A 20,893-nucleotide genomic window follows, 5' to 3' on the forward strand; every position below is an offset into this window, starting at 1 on the left:
GAAGTCTACTAGCAGCACGACAGCTACACCACTTATGTCTGGATTGGGCTGCTCAGGCTTTTATGAGAGAGTTCACACAGGTATGTGTATTTTCTTTAGGCAAACGGCTTCTCATCTATGATAGTCCGAAATGTTTCAGTTCTGGACTTAGTTGAGCAGAACATTCCAGAGACTGACCAAGATGAGAGGCTGGTGGTTTTGTTAAAAAGACAGGGCTTTTTTTGTTGCTGTTGTTTGAGCAGGAATGCACAGGAATGCAGTTCCAGCTGGCTTGGAATCGGGGTGTGGCCAGATATGCAGATGAGTTCCTGCTGGGCTTTTTCTACAAAAAAGCCCTGCCTTTAAAAGATTAGGACTACCAACTCTCACTATTCATTGGTATTATATCTTCTATTAGAGCTTTACAGAAACTAACTTTTCCATTACCATAAGAGCAGTTGGTTTAGGATATGATCCAGCCTGAGTAAAGAACTTGTATACTCTATATATCTAATAGAAATGTGGTCTCCTTCTGTGGATACCTAAATCATAGTGATGCTAAACAGATTTTTCTGCAAACTCAGGAGACTCTCAAAAATGCATTGAAGGTTTAAATTCCCCCTATGTCCCCACCTGATTCCTCCCCAGTTCCGCTACTGGTGGCCACTATCACAGGGAAATAATCTGGGACTGGCTACCATGGTGGAGGAGCTGTTCTGAGCCTGGCAGCTGATGCCAGGACTGGCTCCTTGCCAGGTGGTGGCAGTGGTGGATGCCAGGAGTAGTTTGTTTCCTTGCTACAGTGGCAGCAGACACCAAGTGAGGGTCTAGGGTTGCAAGCCTTCAGGCAAGGCCTGGAGATCTCCCGCTTTTACAACTGATCTCCAGTTTTGGGCTATATGGCATTGTACCATACTGAGACCCCTCCCCCAAATCTCTCCTGTTACACCTCAACTAACATTTTATTGGGGAATATTAATATTTCTTAGCTCAAAATGGTGAGTCTACGAGAGGTGAGGTAAGCAAGGATCTCTGTCAATGTTTACGGAGATAGACCACTGAAAATCCTTTGGTTAATAATGGATTTTATTATAGGTATTGGTTTTCAAATAGTTACATCCCAATCAAACAATTTCAGGCATACAATAGGAATACAGTGGTTAGCTGAATAAGTGTGGATGGGGGAGAGGTGATACGATACCTAGATCTTGCAGAGTAGGCTCAGTCAGAGGAAACACAAGGCCTCTGGAGGGAGATTTCTTTTGAGAAGAAGGAGGGGGGGTGAAGGCAGGAGGGGATGGAGAAAATCCTAATCTTGACAGGTAGGATTGCCTGTTTTCTAGGGTAAATTACGTCACTTCAATCGATTCAATTACCCAATGAGGAAGCTGAGTGTCACACCAATGGAAAATTGGAGTGTCATATGTTGAATATCCAATCAGAGATCATTGTGTCATAGACCCATATCCCAATAGAGGAATTTTAATTACATTGGCCAAATGACTTTTTATGGCCCTTTTTTCCAAACTGATTCCTTTGAAGCTCCCCAAAAGTGATAGATTTCTCCCTTAATGTCAAACATAGATAGGCATCCATCAAGTGTTCATCAGATTGGTTGACTTTGATAGTAGTAATTAAAGAAAAATAGAAATTTTGTTAAAAGTCAGATTCCCTGGCAGAAATGTGAGACCAATTTACAGGTATACCACACATTCACAACAAGATGGCCACTTAACCTTTAGCCTTTGTGTTTCTTCTGTCTTGCCCTGAAGAATAACAGAACATATATATACAAACCATTTGTTTGTGTTGCAGGGGTCCTGGTCACCCTTATATTGTTTTTATGTTAACAGGACTTAAAAGGTTGCCAAAAGAAATGAAGGAACTTTTACAGCTCTGCCCACTATGTGTCCCTCTCTGGGCCTGGAATTCTTCATTTCCAGGAGCTGGAAGATGGATGCTCTTTAGCCTTTCAGCACAGCCACCACGTTTGCCCAGCCTGTGAACCAGATTTGACATCATTCCAGCCTTCCTGGGGCCTAGAAGGAACTAGATTTGTCTTCCCTATGCTCAAGAAAGACCATTCCATTCAAATGGGCATTGCTGTATCATATTAATATTCTAGGGTTACATTGCAATATCACATTCCAGGGGTGCATGGCTTGGGAATCAGTACAGGGGTGTCTTTCTGGATATCACTCCCAGATCCACCCCCAAAGTCTCCAGGTATTTTCCAACACAGACCTGGCAACCCTAGAAGAGGCTCCAGGCCCAGCTGCCATGGTGGCAGATGCCAGGAGAGGCTGTGGGCCTGGTTGCTGCATTGGAGTACTTCAGGAGTTTCTTCAGGCCTTGCTATGGATGTGGAAGACAGCGGGAGACTCTCTGGATTCCGAGCAGCTTCCAGGCACTGTTGCTGTTACCTCTGGCCTAAAGGTGGAGCCTGGAACTGCTATGGGGTGGGGGGGGGGATGGGATCCCCCTGTGAGTCCCCCCCCCCCCGAGCCTTAATAGGAATCTGCAGCAATGAGTGGAGGGATTCCTTTCCTCAAATAACATGGGTTCCCACTTGTACCATATGATTTCACACAGGAAACTGTGCAGTTTTCTGAATATGTCTGGTGTTATCTAAGATTTTTGTTCCTTATAGAATATTACCCTCCTGTAATAATAAAGGCAGAAAATGTAAATCAAGTGGCTGGAACTAGCCAAGAAAAAGTCCATAGGTAATCCCACAATTTACTTACTGAAAAATCAAAATTGGTGTGGTTAGTTTATGTTGTAATGCTGCGATAGTGCCACTTTGTGGCAGTACAGTTAACATTTCGGACTATAAACAACAATGCATTTAAATTTGTCAGTAGTAGTTCTGTATCTAAATCTTCTAAGCCACTTTGCTAGTGTCTCTATGAGTAGCTCTTACCAATTTTCAACTATCACAAGAATATTAAAAGAGAATGTAAATGATTCATTGCCAAAATATTTACTATCAACTGTCAAAAAATCTTGGCCTATGCCAAGTGCGCATGAATACAGGATTAGTTAAACAAACAGCTCTGTAATAAGCATTTGCACTAAAAGTAGGCTCATAGGTTTCTTCCATTATGAATTCAACACAATCTGGGATAGAGTAATCATGAGTAGCCCACAACCAGAACCTAGGTAAGGGGTTCCCATTGTGTGTGACAAGCTGGGGAAAGGAAAGAATTCAAGTGGTATTTTATGGTGAGGAAAGTGAGAAATAGAACATTCCAGAACTACAGTCCTGCAAGACTGCAATATTCATAGCTTTCTCAGGTATAGGCAGGGCAATGAAGGTAATCTCAGTGCTTTCAGTTATTTATTTGCTCCTTGGGAGGACAGCTATGGCAAACCTAGGCAGTATAATAAAAAGTAGAGACATCACCCTGCCAACAAAAGCCCATATAGTCAAAGGGATGGTATTCCCAGTAGTAATATATGGCTGTCAGAGTTGGACCATAAGTAAGGCTGAGTGCAGAAGAATAGATGCTTTTGGGCTGTGGTGCTGGAGAAGAATCTTGAGAGTCCCTTGGACAGTAAGAAGATCGAATCATTCAGTTCTAAGAGAAATCAACCCTGACTGTTCCCTGGAAGGTCAGATGCTGAAGCTCAAATATTTTGGCCACCAAATGAGAAGGGAGCACTCACTGGAGAAGACCCTGATTCTGGGAAAGACAGAAGGCAAAAGAAGAAGGTGACGGCAAAAGATGAGATGGCTGGACAGTGTTACTGATGTAAATAACATGAATTTGAGCAGACGTCAGTGGAAGACAGGAGGGCCAGGTGTGACTTTGTCCATGGGGTCGGATTTGACTATGTGACTGAACAACAACAACAAAATTATGACAAATGGTGTCCCAAAGGTGCAAGCCTTCACCACAAAGCAACAAAGACCCATGTGATTCTATCAGCATTTTCATCATCTAGAATTGCTGAAATATAATTCTGTTCACTGTTGCAGCGCTGAGTCTTGTGTTTCTTAAACATGAGACCTGTAGTGATGGGTGGAAACTAAATGTTAGAAGCAAGAGTCTTTCTTCATTACTACTCCAGTTCAAGTCGTAGGACCATTAGCCTTCATTCAATTTTGACAACTCAGCCACACTGACTCCTCAGCCATGGCAAGGTGATAAGGTGGAAAAGTGTGGCCAGTGATGGTGAGAACTCTTGCATAATAGGGTTGTCTGCAAATTGAATTGGTAAGAAAAATACTCTGGAGTCCCTGGAACCACTTCTTTTGGAAGGGGTGTTGAAAGACCTTAGTCAGATTGAGGTGACAAGAGAGGAGGTCCTACAACTGATAGACAAATTAAAAATGAATAAGTCACCAGGTCCAGATGGCATACATCCAAGAGTTCTGAAAGTTGAACTTGTGGATCTTCTGACAAAAATATGTAATCTTTCATTGAAATCTGCCTCTGTTCCTGAGGACTGGAAGGAGCAAATGTCACCCCCATCTTTAAAAAGGGTTCCAGAGGAGATCTGGGAAATTACAGGCCAGCCAGTCTGACTTCAATACCGGGAAAGTTGGTAGAAACCATTACCAAGGACAGAATGAGTAGGCACATTGATGAACACGGGCTATTGAGGAAGACTCGGCATGGGTTCTGTAAGGGAAGATCTTCCCTCACTAACCTGTTACATTTCTTTGAGGGGGTAAACAAACATATGGACAAAGGAGACCCAATAGATGTTGTTTACCTTGACTTCCAGAAGCTTTTGATAAAGTTCCTCATCAAAGGCTCCTTAGAAATCTCAAGAGTCATGGAGTAAAAGGACAGGTCCTCTTGTGGATCAAAAACTGGCTAATTAATAGGAAGCAGAGAGTGAGTATAAATGGGCAGTCTTCGCAATGGAGGATGGTAAGCAGTGGGGTGCCGCAGGGCTCAGTACTGGGTCCCATACTCTTTAACTTGTTCATAAATGATTTGGAGTTGGGAGTAAGCAGTGAAATGGCCAAGTTTGCAGATGACACTAAATTGTTCAGGGTGGTGAGAACCAGAGAGGATTGTGAGGCACTCCAAAGGGATCTGTTGAGGCTGGGTGAGTGGGCGTCAGCGTGGCAGATGAGGTTCAATGTGGCCAAGTGCAAAGTAATGCACATTGGGGCCAAGAATCCCTGCTACAAATACAAGTTGATGGGGTGTGAACTGGCAGAGACTGATCAAGAGAGAGATCTTGGGGTCGTGGTAGATAACTCACTGAAAATGTCAAGACAGTGTGCGATTGCAATAAAAAAGGCCCACGCCATGCTGTGAATAATTAGGAAGGGAATTGAAAACAAATCAGCCAGTATCATAATGCCCCTGTATAAATCGATGGTGCGGTCTCATTTGGAATACTGTGTGCAATTCTGGTCACCACACCTCAAAAAGGATATTATAGCATTGGAAAAAGGCCAGAAAGTCCAGAAAAGGGCAACTAGAATGATTAAAGGGTTGGAACACTTTCCCTATGAAGAAAGGTTAAAACGCTTGGGGCTCTTTAGCTTGGAGAAACGTTGACTGCGGGGTGACATGATAGAGGTTTACAAGATAATGCATGGGATTGAGAAAGTAGAGAAAGAAGTCCTTTTCTCCCTTTCTCACAATACAAGAACTCGTGGGCATTCGATGAAATTGCTGAGCAGTCAGGTTAAAACAGATAAAAGGAAGTACTTCTTCACCCAAAGGGTGATTAACATGTGGAATTCACTGCCACAGGAGGTGGTGGCGGCTACAAGCATAGACAGCTTCAAGAGGGGCTTGGATAAAAATATGGAGCAGAGGTCCATCAGTGGCTATTAGCCACAGTGTGTGTGTGTGTGTATATATATATAGAATTTTATATAATTTTTTTGGCCACTGTGTGACACAGAGTGTTGGACTGGATGGGACATTGGCCTGATCCAACATGGCTTCTCTTACGTTCTTACGTTTTTATGTTCTAACTCCATATGGCAGATCTGCAGAATGCTAAGCAATTGTGCATGATCTTCAAGTGGGACCTGCCTGTTGAGAATGGGAAAATAATTCAGGTGTGTTCCCACAGATGTTCTGCATTTATGTCCCTAGCACTTTGTGATAAATATTATCAAAGGCTACATCAATTTTTAATATGGGCCTGATTACATTCTGACCTACCAAACCATTGTGAGTCCTCAAGGGCGAGATAAACTTGTTTTTGCTGCCTACCTAGCACTCAAAACCAACAAAAGGTAGGGGCTTTGAGCATTCCACAGCACATACCAGTCAACTGCACTCAGATTGGGGAATCACAAGTTGTTCAGTTGCTAACAGAATACAGATTTTTTTTTCATTCTGTAAGTAGAGCTTTCTGACCCAAGGCCACAGGTACAGCCAATGTCATTTGCTGTGAAAGCCAAAAATGACTTCCAAATGTTCTTAGAGTTCAGTGTCATGGCTTACTAAATGATTTTTCCCAATGAAAAAGTTAGAAACAAGCTGGTAACTGTGTCATCACTGTGTTGGTCAATGAACAGAATACTACAGATCTGATTCTACAAAATGATGTACATCATTTCCTCCTCCAAGTATCATGTTAGTAACCGCCAAAACCAAGACTCCAGCTTCTCCAAGTAGCTTTTAATATCCAAGGTGCCAATGTTCTCATCTTGCAAGTGGACAGCTATGTATGCTCAAACGTAGTCAGCTGTGGCCAATTGAATCTACTTCAGATAAATGAGTACAAGCCTCATTTATTGTGGTGTATTGAATGTGGAATCTGTGTTGAAAGTAGCACTCTATATGAAATTGGTCAGAACGTTGTCTTTCTGCATGGGCTTTTTCTATGTGGGCTTTTTTTCTGTGTGGGCTTATTTTCATGTGGGCATTTTTCCTTGCGGGCTTTTCCCCCCTTTGAACATTTATGACCGTGGGTTTTTTTCCTGTGGGCTTTTTTCCAGTTATCATACAAATCACATAGGGATAATGCTATTGTAGCTACATCATTCCTGGAAAATGTGATGCGGATAAACCAAAATTTGAGGAAGGGGCAACTTGACATTGCATCCCCTTTAAAATGCAAGCAGTCTTTAAAAGTGATCATTTGGGATCCCTTTTCTAGAGGGGGCGATGTTTGTAGAGAATTTTTCAAGGAGAATGTATGGCCATAGCTTAGCTGGTAGAGCATCTGCTTTGCATAGCAGTCAGAGTAGACAATATTAACTTAAATGAATAAGTGAAACAGGCTTCCTTAGGAGGTGGTGGGCTCTCCTTCCTTGGAGGTTTTTAAACAGAAGCTAGATGGCCACCTGACTGCAATGAGGATCCTGTGAATTTAGGGAGAGGTATTTATGAGTTTCCTGCATTGTGCAGGGGGTTGGACTAGATGACCCTGGAGGTCCCTTCCAACTCTATGATTCTATGAATCTAATGGCCTGACTCAGTATAAGGTAGCATCATGTATTCATGTGTCCTGAAACATGTTCATATCTCATACTGTAAGTGTTCACTGGATGATGTTCAACTCAGCCCTAAAAGATGATGCATTCTTTAAACATTCAAAGTTTGTTAAGATTTTGTTATTTTATAGCAAACAGTCAAGAAAAGTGGGAACAAGATAGGTAATGAGGCTGGGGGTAACAGTGAAAGAGTGGAAACATGTTACATCAGTTATCCACTTTCTATAATGTTGTATATAGAAAGTGTTGGCCAAGAATAATGACCTGTACTAGAGAACTGTTTCTTCTAAGTAACTTCTATTTATGTCTGCATTTTCTTTGGATCTTTATTCCAATGCATCTTCTATCCACGAGAAGTGTTTTTTATTTACTGATAGTACAGTATTGTGTGCTGAATCCCACTGGATGATACAATCTGACCCAATACAAGACACTAACTTGGATCTGGTCTATTCTGAAGCAGTTTCTCTCATTCTAGGTTAATCTGCTCAGAATTTAAAAAGCAGTTTGGAAATAAAGCAGCTTACCGTAGCTAGAATTTGGTATATAAGTTGCTCTGTATAAATGCAAATCTTTGTATATTTTGCCATTGATCTGCCCTACACTAATACCATTCTGTAATTGGTCACTGCAGGTTGGGTGATTCATTTGGTCATTTCTTGTAATCAGTAGAGTGAGAAGGTGATATTCAATGTGAAGCTGCGGCAGAGGCTGGGAAATACAGCTACTGTAGGTTTTGTTTTATACCACAGCCCAAGAAATCTGTTCCCAAGATGCACTTGGGCCTATTGTTTAACAACCCATTGCCCCTTGAAACTGGCTGCTGTTTTCAAGATTAATGGCTTTGGAATTCAACATTTGCAGGGAGCAGGGGTGAAGCTTAACTCTGCAGAGCTGCACTGCTTTCTGAATGAATCAGACAAAGAGTGCATATATTTTCTAGTTGTGTCATTGAGAAGGAATGGCAGATGCAAATGGGACTGTTGCCAATAACACATATATATTTGGCACCAGAATATATCTTTGGCTAATCTGCTTGAAATATATTATTAGAATCGGTAATAAAATGTCCATAGATTCTGGGATTTTTAGTCATGAGCCTATTTTGTATTTTATATTATGTTGTGAGCCGCCCTGAGACTGCTTCAGCAGGGAGGGTGGGGTATAAATTAAATATTATTATTATTATTATTAGAATATGTATTTCTATCTATTAAATGACAAATATACCAACTGATTTTTTTTAAAAAAACCTCTCATTTGCTTTTGCTCTGTAATCAACTGAGAAATATGTACCACTGTTTAAATATTTTGTTGGTTTAAATAATGATAGTGGGGGGGGGGGAAGGTGAAATGTGTACCAGAGCAGCCTGTCAAGACTAAAAAATTGCTACTGACATTATTTTCTGTCTGTTTTTTATAACCACACTGCTGAAAATTTGAAAATCTGAATGAGGTAAAAGTATGTTGGTACACTGAATTGCTGCTGAGAGAAGGATGCATCTTCCAACATCAATGAAATCTGTAGGGACCCTGTGATGGACTGCACTTTTTAAAAGCTTAGAAGTGCTAAAGAATGGTGAAGGGTTAATTCATCACATAAACAGACAGCCTTGAGTGACAAGCTGCTCCAGACAATCTGGTTGGCATCAGCTGAGTAGAGAAAGTCTTGAGATAGCTGCATGCTGAGAGAGTCAGTCAGATTTCTGCCTTGACTGAGTTGAGTACTGATAGTCTGATTTCATCCCTAGCTAAGAAGAGTTGAGTACTGACAGTTTCGGAATTCAGTCCTGACTGAGAGCAGTTAACACAGACAGGAGAACTGGGGAAAGTTGGCAAAGATGAATGGGTAGTTAGATGGAGACACCCATTTGGGCCAGTGAAAGGGGATAGGTTTTCTAATGAGAGGAGAATTTTCCTACCCAGTCAAACAGGGTTAACTCTGAAGAGTACAGAGAACCCTAGTTGGATGTGGTTAGAAACATTGCTATTGCTGCTGGGAAGGAGATAGGGTTGCCAACTCCAGGTTGGGAAATTCCTGGAGATTTGATGGGTGGAGCCTGGAGAGGTGGCATCAGGGGCATGGCCTAATATGCAAATCCCTGCTGGGATTTTCTACAAAAATGCTATTTTTGGTGGTATTCCTGATGAAACATCTTTTCCTGCCTTCACAATCAACTGAACGTGATCTTGTGTGACAAAATATGACTGTAACTGAGTGACTGAAATTGCTTAATGTAATCCTAACTTAGATAAATTAGTGTGAATAATTTCTGTGACAGTATCAACTAATCTGTGGATTCTGTGAGCCTGGTAATTGTGGACCTAAAATAAATATTTTTATGCAGGTCTTCAGTTTTACTGACTGTCACTGTGCTGTCATGGAGAAAAGTACCTTAAATAAGGTGGTTACAGTTTTAAAACTACTGTATCTAAGAATTTGCTGCCAAAACTATTAATCATATCATACAAGAACACAGAGACCTGTTCACTAGTGGTTATTTACATCTTGAATTTGTGATGCAGAATACAAGCAGAACTCAATGGAAATGATGTATGACGTGTAAAAATGGAAAGGTTAATGCAGGGAACTGAACATTTTGCCTTACACTTTAAATATGGACTGTTGTGTCTGTGGTGGTTAAAAATATTTATGGAAATATGTTAAATGCACAATGAGATTAACAATATGAACTCTAGTGTTTCATTTTATGACAAGAATTCTGTAAACATGGTATCTTTGTAATAACTGCATATAAACATGGTTTGATGCATATTTAATACATACACATAATATTTTCCATGTATGCAAACTTTAGACCTTTTATAGGGTTCCCATTTATTCTCTTGATTAAATTTAGTTCCTGTAATATTCCCATATTTTTATGCACTCTCCTACGCCCCTTTGAAAAAGCATTTTGAAAACAAGTAAAGATGTATGATTGGAGTAGTTGTCTGCCATCCACATAGGCAATGGTTTGAAGTTGTGTGTGTGTGTGTGTGTGTGTGTAAAGTGTCACTGAGTCGCAGCCAACTTATGGTGACCTCAGAGGTGATTTGCCATTGCCTTCCTCTGCAGAGTCTTTCTTAGTGGTCTCCCTTCCAAGTACTGACTCTGCTTAGCTTCTGAGATCCAATGATATTGAGCTATACCATGCTGCCTTCCCTCCTGTTTGAAGTTATACTAAAAACGGCGGTGGGGGGAGAATTTTCAGAGTTTTTTGTTTGTTTCTAACATTAATGCCTGAGGCTTTACTAGTATAAATGCAATGATAATAATTATATTGTTTGTATTTAAATTTTTGGATACAGTACGTGAATTTGTAGTTTCCTGCTTTGTTTTCTTCTAGATATTTCTTATTTGAGACTAAAAAATTTCTAAAGACACTAGAATAACTGCAGATGCTTCATCTTCTTTCCAAAGGGACATTTCTTGGACCATATCTGAATACTGCTCTATTTCTTGATGCTCCTTCTAAGGCTTAGAATCATTCTATGTTTTTTGTACCACCTTGTGTTTTACTCTTTATCTAGGATGGAGTTTCAGCATGGGATCCGCCTATCAGTTTCACAGCTGGCGAGTCTTTGTTGTTATGTGTGCTCTTCCCTGCGTTTCGGCTGTAGTGGCACTCACTTTCATGCCAGAAAGTCCAAGGTTCCTGCTTGAGGTAAAAATTCTGTATCATTTCACAAGCCTCTGAAGATCAAAGGAGCAAAGGTTCACTGGTTTTATCCTCATAACAGCTTTGTACAGTAGGCTAGACAGAGAGAAGTCAGTGACTTGCTCAAGACCAGGTAGGGCTAACTATACATTTGTATCCAAACATGCATAACTGAACCTTGGTGCCATTTCTGAAAACAGAAATCATGCTTGGAAAGCAGGGGTGGAAGGGACTCTTTTATTTTTCAATCTTAAGCAAAGTTTTGTTGTTCAGTTCCACAGTCGAGTCCGACTCTTTGCGACCCCATGGACAAAGTCATGCCAGGCCCTCCTGCCTTCCACCATCCTCCAAAGTCTGCTCAAGTAAGCAAAGTTATACCCTTCTAAATCCATTTAAGTCAATGGGCTTAGAAGAGTGACTCGGTGGACTTAGAAAAGGTGACTCTGCTTAAGATGGTAGTGTTAGTCTCTTCCTCACTCCTGCCATGAGCTTCACGGTGAAGTGATAACTCTGAACCTGAATCTTCTTGCCACAGCATTCAATTCAGGTTTACTATGGTTCTGAGTCCGCAAATAGATGTTGTGATCATAGATCTCTGTTCATCTTTAAAGGGTAAATTATAAAAGAAGCCCCATTTTTAAAGAGGTATGTTTTCTCTAAAATAGTTAATACTAGCTTGGATGATAGGTTAGTTATTCTTCCATATAACACCCCTTACCTCTATGTCTCAAATGGTTAACTCTGGGCAGCCAAACCCAGAGTTCCATGTTAAGATATTGTTTGGCTACTAGCAAGACTCATCTGGTACTGGCGGGGTAGAGAAATCCAAACGTATGACTGGTTCACTTGTACACAATAAGCAGGCCAGCTAACAGAACAACTTGTGAGTGGTTGGGCAGGGACTCCCACCAGACCAGATGAAGAGGGATGAGCTCTAATTTCCTGCTGCAAATTAAACAGAAGGATGACTATTAATCTTTAAAAGGAGAGCCCAAAGCTGTTGTCCTTTGTACTGTTCCTAACCTTCATTGAATGTTCAAAAAGAACATCCAGGGTTGGTAACAGTTATAAAGCATCCTGATATAATACAAGCAGCAGGTTGTTAACTCAGCAAATATCAAAATAGTACCAAGTTTCAAGTCTTTTTCCAAGTAGCGGGTAGAGATGAGCAGATGGAGAAGCTTAGCCTTGCATGGCAGGTTCTCACTAGGCAAACATATTTGTAGATATTTCTATTTTATATTTTATTTCTCTTTTGCCTTTATGGATTTTGCATAGGCCCTTGCTCATTTTAAAATAGATATTCCACACACGCACACACCCACTTTATCCTATTACCTTCTTTGGTGAGCATATTTCTTAACTTTTGTTTGGAATATGTTTTGGTATTTTCTCCATGACCTGCAAACAGGGTGCAGACCTCTAGGGTATTATACATATGGAAAAGAAGATTAACTTTTCACCAGGGTATCTCTTGTGTTTCGTCACTGGAACCAGCAAATGAAGGTTCAGTCTGGGGTAGTGAATGGGCCAAAGGCATCAGTTCTTTTGAATAATTCTCCAGCTGGTGGCAGCAGACCCCTCCCCCATTTGGGGGACTTCACAGCTCCTCTTATCTCAACCAGAGGACCAAATCCTCCTCTCCCAGGTCATCATGACATTAGATTATGTGTGTATTATTAGTTTATTAGTGAACTGTTTATTAGTGAAAGTGTGCAGAGATTGAACGTGCTAAATCTTTTCCCTTGTTTTCTCTGATTCAAACTGGGGTGTCATGTGCCTTCATTTTATGACAACTATGATTTTATTCACAGCTGTTTTGTGCCCAGAGCTAGTAGGGAGGGTGCAGGGCTGGCCCTACTGTCTGGCACCCTAACATCTGGCATCCCCCCCCCCACAGATAACATCACTGAGTCACATGGAGGGTGCCCAGTTCGTGACCCCCAGAAGACCAGTGCTCTAAGCAGTCACCTAGCTTGCCTAGTGGCAGGGCCAACCCTGGGAAGGTGGCTAGTGAATTCTATGACCCTTTGAAGCTTCTTTTAGTCTTTAAAATATTTATATCCCACTTTTTCCCTTTATGGCTTACATGATGGCAACTGTCATCAGTAACAATAATTAAAATAAGTAAACAATTAATTTTTAATTAATCAAAATTTGTGACACAGAAACAATGAAAATATTAACTACTGGCCCAAATCACAAGAGTTTTTTGAACTGAAAGTGCTAAAGCATGAAGATCATTAAAGATGGTGCCCCATGACCTACTCGGGAAGCTCATACTACAGGATTGGGGCATGAATGCTAAGCATTTTACTATGTAAGATAATGTGGGGAACCTAAGGGAGGAACAGTGTTTTGGGAATTCTCCCCATTCATACATCCAGATTTCTAGGTTCTGTGAACTTGAGCAGACCCTCCAATTTTTTTTCTTATCTGATCCTCAAGCTTGAGTTTCTTTTACAGGTTTTGATTTATTTTACAAATTTTGGTCATATCTGTAGGTTGGGAAGCATGATGAAGCTTGGATGATTCTCAAGCAAATTCATGATACAAACATGCGAGCTCGTGGTCAGCCTGAAAAAGTTTTCACGGTGAGTGTATACAAAAGCATGCCTTATTAGACCAGAATCAGTCATAATAGACTGATAACAAATTACTAGAAGCATTACAGGTGACTCTAGAGACAGCTTTCTAGTATTGTAAAGTCCTACATTTTCCAAATCCAGTCATCCATAGCATGCTGCAGGTGGAGAAAGTCAGGACCCCTCCCCGGTTTCCATTCTTTTGGATCCTTCACCCACCCAGTCCTATTATCAGTTCTAGCTACATTTGCTTTATGTGTTCTTGGACTACTTAGCCACATGGTTTGAAATGCCTTGGACCAGTCCTGCAGAGACCCAACTCTCCCTTCTTTCCTTTTGACCTTACAATAGGGACACTGGATCTGTCAATATGATTTCTGACTGATGAATTGCTCGTGTTTTTATATCAAATCCCTGCTGTTTTCTGGTGCCTGTATATTGGCAATTGCTACAAACTTCTGGAGTGCCACAGTTAGTTTTATCAAGTTGCAAATCAGTGAAGAAATAACCTGAGAATAATAAATTAAACTAAAACCTTATATTGCTTTAACATTTATCTTTTAAAGTAATTTTTTTTTCATTCACCATTTTCTGTGGATATGAAGGAAAATGACATGAGAGGATTGGGATTTTTCTTTTCCCCATCTATGCTGCCTGGAAATCTCGACTCCTCACTCTTAAAAGATTAGAATATTGTTTCCATGTTAAGATTATGCTTGCTGAGTTCCCTAATGAGGGCTTCTATATTTCAATACATTGCTAAAATTAATTAGGAAAGTTTCACTTATTTCCAGTTTTTCAGTGAGCACTAGTGCCGTGTTGGGCACAAAGTGCAATTAAATTTGTTTCCCTGATTCGTTGATCTTTGGAGGCCCAATGTATGTTTTGTATTCTTTCGTCTTCAGCGTTCCCCTAGGGCTGCCCCTAAACTGAATACATGAGACAGCTTGTTCGTGCACAAGGGTCTGGATTTGGTATATGGGTTTAATTTTTAAAAATAGATTATAAGAGTTATTTTGGCTTGAACTTTCCCCCTCTTATTATCTTTTTCCTGTCCCTACTCCTTTCTAGCCCTTGCTTTACGTCCAATGCTCTCCCACTCAGCCTTCTGTTAGCTAATGAGCCCCATTCCCTAATTTATCCTTCTTACAATCAGCAGCCCATTGGCCATTTTCTCATCCTTACTGTATTCTATATATGCATTATTTCTTAGGTTTATATTCCACCTTTCTTACTTTATGAAATTCAACAGAGCTTACACTGAATATCTAGGAGGTCTCTAATCTATACCTCAGGAGAATAACATCTGCTGGAAGTCCCTGGCCCAAAGAACATTCGTCTGTCCTCAACCAGAACCAGGGCTTTCTTGGTCCTGTTTCCAACTTCGTGGTACTCTCTGCCAAACAACATCAGGGCCTTGTAGGCAGGGTCTGTAAGGCAGCAATGTTCTGCCAAGCATATGGTTGATGACAGTGGTGGTTTGGCCAATTAGCTGCCTTCCCCCTGCCATTGGGGGTGGGGGCATTAAACTGTATTATGACACCATATAGGTTTTTATGCTCCTGTATCACCTGCTGTTTAAAATTTTTGTATTTTATTTTTGTATCTTGATTATGGATTGTTTTATGCTGGTGAAAAATATTGTACACCACTCTGAGCCCACTTGTGGGGAGAGTGTGGATTAATAATAATAATAATAATTAATACCACCATGACTGGATCTAGCCCTGCTTAGCTACAACAAGTTTGCTGTGACGTATGTCCTCCAAATACCCCCCATAATTCTCTTTAAAAAATGTAAGAGGGAGAACAAAGATTCCCTATGTGGTGCCATGGTGCCTGCTAACACTTTTCCTAGTGCCCACCATGTGTTTTTAGAAAGTGGGTGAGACCAGGTGGAACTCCTGCCCAGAAGGGTTTCTCATTGGCCATTGGATGTTCAATGGCTGTGCAGATTAAAATAACATTGCTTCAGCAGCAGCTGCCACCACAGTGTTAGTTTTCTTCTTCTCACTGTTCTTTCCGTCTTTATTTTTTTTTAATTACCCCTCTTCTCCCCAGCACTCAGGTTTCCTCTGTGTAACCACATTTACCTCTTTCAGCAGCAGTCATTTTGTGGTTGCATCCCTTAATCTGTGTCATAATTCCAAAGATACCCACAGGCTCAAAGAGGCTGGTAGCCCTGGGCTACACCTTCTCTGGTTCTTGCCTTCTTCTTTGTAACAGCATACCTGCTGCATTGCACACATCTCTTATCATAGCTACATTCCATTAAAAGTTCTTTTTACTACTATGTACATGTATTATAGTTGCAAGCAGGGCTTTTTTTTAAGCAGGAATTGCTGGCTTGGTGCCAGGGGGTGTGGCCTAATATGCGCATGAAGTCCTGCTGAGCTTTTTCTACAAAAAGCCCTATGTGAAACAATGGTGATGTCAGGGGATGTGGCCTAATATGCAAATAAATTCCTGCTGGGCTTTTCCTACAAAGAAAGCCCTGGCTGCAAGATTATGGGAGATTACAGTGGCCTTAGTCTTCGAAAGCTGAATTTCCACTTGTCTCCAAAATCTTTCCATCCTGGTTATTGGAACATGGGTTTATAACTAGCTTCTTGCTTTCATTCCTTTTTCTTTGATGGTTACAGAACATGGGGAAAGAGCAGAATGGTAAATGCCAGAAAATAGAGCAAGTAATCATCCATTTATCTCAGATAAATTTTTGTGTCCAAAATTCCCTCTCTTTCTCTCTTCCATAGTCATGTACAAGTGAATTGTAAAATTTAAATTTAACAGACTGCAGTAATCAATGGGATGTCTCAAAGTTTTGAGGAATTCATTACATTTGTTTGCAATGATTGCTACTTGCATCTGTTTACCAACAGTCACTGCAATTGGACCTTTGTTTAGTATAGTTCCATTCTTTATTGTGTATAAGTCTAGAGTGATTCACGCCTTGGAACGGATCATGGCTCACTTGCTGTTAGGACAACTACCCTTATCTACCCAAAAGGAAGATGACCCTTCTGAAGTTACACATGAAAACATTTTTATTTGCTGCATATACCTCAAACTTGTATGCAAATTTAAGATTGCCCCCTAGATATAGTCGTCCTAAGGAAAAGCTAGTCCTCCTTTCAGATAAACAGGGTACTATACCTGCTGTCTTTGTCAGTGTCTTATAAGAAGATATTTAAAGGATGGTAATTTCTGTTAGTTTAGAAATTCCTTAGGGGTGTTCTTTTATTTGCTTTGGAGTACTAGATATTGCATTAACCATAATGCAGTTGTTTTGTTTTGCTACTGTTTGTAATTTTGCTATTTTTCTGTATTGACTGTTTCCATAATTTAATTTCTGTTTACATTTATTAACTATTTAGTAAATTACAGAACTGCTAGTTATTGTGCGGCCAACAATGAGACTAGACAACTATACAATAGTCATCAGTTCTGTGGTTTATTTTTTAAAAATGCTCATCTGAATTATCAGCTTGTTGGTACTGGAAATCTTTCTTTACATTGGCTCAGTTGTGAAATATCCAGCTTTGCCTTTTTTTCAATAGGACTTCAGCGGTTTAAAAGAGTGTACAACTGCTTAAAATTGTACTGTCAGTTATGGTTCTATCTTTTAACACACACACACCCCTCCCCGGAGTGTATAGCACCAAGCTGTTTGTCTGATTTCTTTTGGAGAAAAGAGAGAATACTTGCTGTCTTTAACAATTAAACATTTCTGCTGTTCTAGTGGGGGAAAGTACATTAAAACCTTTTTGTGTTCTTCTGTTTTATAGGTTAACAGAATCAAAACTCCCAAGCAGATAGATGAGCTTATAGAAATTGAAAATGATACAGGAACCTGGTACAAGAGGTGCTATGTCAGAGTGCGCACGGAATTGGATGGTGTAAGTAACAAGTTATTATTATTTATACCAAACATGCAAGCATGAGAAGGGAAACCTCCTTGTGGTCATCAGTTTCAGAAGAACTTCATTTGAGAAGAGAGTGCTTCACTGCTTCTTATGAAGAGTGAAGGAGTATTCTGTGCTTCCCCACCACTTAGGAATACTTTCACTTCTGTTCGTCTCCATGTCCAGGAAAAGACCAGCTCTTTTGTTCTCAAGAACTGCTGCTATGATAGTTGGAATCCAACTGTACAGTCTGTGCTGCCTCTTGTCCACAATGTGGATGGACAAGGGACCAACAGAGTCCACATTCTTGATCTTGTTCTGCTTCTTGATGTAGCTGACTTCTGAATATCGATTAATACAATAATTTAAACTAATTTTTGATATTGTACCTCGGTGGGGTAGGGCGGGATATAAATCGAATAAAATAAATAAATAAAATAAAGGTGGGGAAGAAAGCATGCAAATCTAAGGTCTGCTTCCCATCTCACTGTACATAGAATTTATAGAAGAATAGTGCCACCTCAACTGACCTAAAGTCAGAATGTTGATGGATTAATCCATGTTGGATAAGTCAAGGTTATGCAGAACATCAGCTGTGATCTAGTTTCTGAGAGGTCATTGGCAGTGAAAGTATATACTTCAAAAGCCAAGAAATGCTGCGACTGAGGCTCACAGCTAGTTCCATGCCTGTTTGAAATGAGTTTTGTTTGAACTGCTTGTTACAATGACATGAGCTATTCTGTGACTGAAGAGGGGGTAAAGCTGCCAGGAGCAAATTCCAAATTGCTTGTGAATGCTTACCTTGGGCTTTATTGCCTGCCTTTCTTCTCTTGAATTGTTCTCTTTTATCTTTCCAGTTAGTCTTTTCATTGTAACCTAAATCTGGTTTGAGAAATAAATGCTAATTTTATTAATGTCTTCCAGATTTGGTTAACATTTATGAGGTGCTTCAACTATCCAGTCAAGGATAACACAACAAAACTTGCAGCAGTATGGTTTACTCTTTCTTTTGGGTAAGATTTACAGGACAAGACAATAATTTACAAGATAATTTTTTAAATTAAAACTAAAGTAGATTTAATACTAATGTATTTGCCATGTTACATATTGATTATATTCATTAATTATATTTGAATGTAGCACAGACTCAAGAAGACACTGGGTGCATTTCACTCTATGGTTTGTGTACTGGGAATCAGTTGAACTTTAAGAAAATTTAATTTACCATTTGAATTGATTAATTTATGGTGTTTACTTTTCACAGCTACTATGGATTGTCAGTCTGGTTTCCAGATGTGATTAAACATTTACAAGCAGAAGAGTATGCTACTAGAAGAAAGACTTTTGAATTTGAAAGAGTTGCAGATATTAATTTCAACTTTACCTTGGAAAACCAAGTCTACTCCAATGGAATATTCATCAATGACAGGTTGAGAGAAACAAATAATTTGTCTGTAGAAACACACTACTGAAAGGTGTAGAAACAAATTACTACTAATGTCCTTTAATAGCATTTTTTTAAAACAGTTACTATATTGTGCATTTGGGACTTACTTGATAATTGCCATCTCAGTTTTTGGTCACACAGAGAAACTTTTAGTTTTTCACAGAAACTGACTGATGGATTTAACTATGTGTTTGGGAATTAATCCACATAAATGAATTGAAGATGAGCAGGGCTTTTTTTTTTAAGGAGGAACTCCTTTGCATATTAGGAACTCCTTTGACCCGTTAGATATTATATACTTGGACTTCCAAAAGCCATTTGACAGAGTACCTCACCACATCAGTAAACATGAGTTTTCATATATTGGTAATAGGTTAAAAAAGAAGAAATGAAAAGTGGGAATAAATGGGCAGTATTAGCAATGGGAAAGGTAAGCAGTGGCTGTGAAGTGGGATACTTAGACAGCGAAGTCTGTGGATGACACTAAATTGTTCAAGAGAATTGTGAGGAGCTCCAGGACCTCTGGCAGGTGAAATTCAATGTAAACAAGTGCAAAGTGATAAATGAGGCAACCCCCCCCCCCAACATTTTCCATATATACCCATGGATCTGAATTGACAGTAACAGACAAAACAAAAGACCTTGTGGTTGTGATTGACAGTTCACTCAGTGTGCTACATCGATCCAGGTGGGCAACTATGTTGGTCTGAAGCAGTAAAACAAAGCAGGAGTCAAGTTGTACCTTTAAAACCAACAAAGTTTTATTTAGAATGTAAGCTTTCGTGTGCTACAAGCACACTTCATCAGACAATCAAACTGATGGTGTGCTTCTAAAATATGAAAGCTTACATTCTGAATAAAACTTTGTTGGTTTTAAAGGTACAACTTGACTCCTGCTTTGTTCAGTGTGCTACAGTAATTTTTTAAAAGGGCAAATTCCACTCTAGGTATCATCAGGAAATAGACATAGAATAAAACTGCCAGTATACTAATGTCCTTTTATAAGTCTACATTTGAAATATTGTGTTCAGTTCTGGACACCACTTTTAAACAAGGATAATGAAAAAGATAATAATTCTAGAAGTTGGGGTTACCCTGGGCAACTGATTGGCAGTAAATTCAAGACAGAGAAAAAGAAAGTACTGCTCCACATACTGTGTAGTAGACTTGTGGAACTCACTGCCATGAAAGGTAGTGATGGCCTCTTCGTACTGTAGTTTCTTATTAATACTAACCATTACTATATGTTGCCACAGAATGTGGTTGTGCAAATCAGATATGGAAGGAGAGACTTTGTTCCAAGAAGGGAAGGTAACATGTTCAAGTCTGTGGCTTATTTATTCATCCTCAAAATCACGGTTCCTTTGAAGATATTATTGCTAGGTTTGGAGAACAGGAAAATTCATAAAGTTGCAGAATGAATTAAAAATTAATTTCAAAATAAGGTTACAGAGGCCTCCTGCTGTTTTATGGTACTTTAAGCTGACTATGCAAATGTTCTGTATTTCTCAGGTTTACAATGATGAAATTTAAATCAGTTACTTTTGAAGATACGCTTTTTAAGAACTGTTACTTTGAAGATGTTACTACATTGAGCACATATTTTAGAAACTGTACTTTTATGGATACCAAGTTCTTAAACACAGGTATGCTTCAAGAGAAGTAATGTATTGCTCCATGACTCATTTTACTAAATATGTCTTAGCATCAGGCCTTGAATTCAGCAGGAGTTCACAGGAGCACAGCTCCTGAACCTTTCTGACATGCCCCCTCCTTCTCCCACCATGTCCATTGAATAGTAGGTGCAGCTGCATAACAGTCCCTGGATGAGCTTTACCACCTGTTTTTCTATAAAATGACCCGTGCTTAGCATTAATAGTATTTGCAATGGAATA

General features: G+C 39.8%; 1 protein-coding gene across 2 annotated transcripts in view; it reads left to right on the forward strand.

Annotated features, from left to right (window-relative positions):
• Nucleotides 1-20,893, forward strand: part of SV2C (synaptic vesicle glycoprotein 2C) — a 92,251-nt gene that overhangs the window by 61,812 nt on the left and 9,546 nt on the right. For both annotated transcript variants that reach the window (XM_060235831.1, XM_060235832.1), the window contains 6 exons: nt 10,937-11,070; nt 13,569-13,658; nt 17,435-17,545; nt 18,476-18,564; nt 18,816-18,980; nt 20,511-20,644. In XM_060235831.1, coding sequence (XP_060091814.1) covers nt 10,937-11,070; nt 13,569-13,658; nt 17,435-17,545; nt 18,476-18,564; nt 18,816-18,980; nt 20,511-20,644 — 723 coding nt within the window. The remainder of the gene's footprint in view (nt 1-10,936; nt 11,071-13,568; nt 13,659-17,434; nt 17,546-18,475; nt 18,565-18,815; nt 18,981-20,510; nt 20,645-20,893) is intronic.

Source organism: Heteronotia binoei, chromosome 4, assembly GCF_032191835.1.
Source record: "Heteronotia binoei isolate CCM8104 ecotype False Entrance Well chromosome 4, APGP_CSIRO_Hbin_v1, whole genome shotgun sequence".
NCBI lineage: Eukaryota > Metazoa > Chordata > Lepidosauria > Squamata > Gekkonidae > Heteronotia > Heteronotia binoei.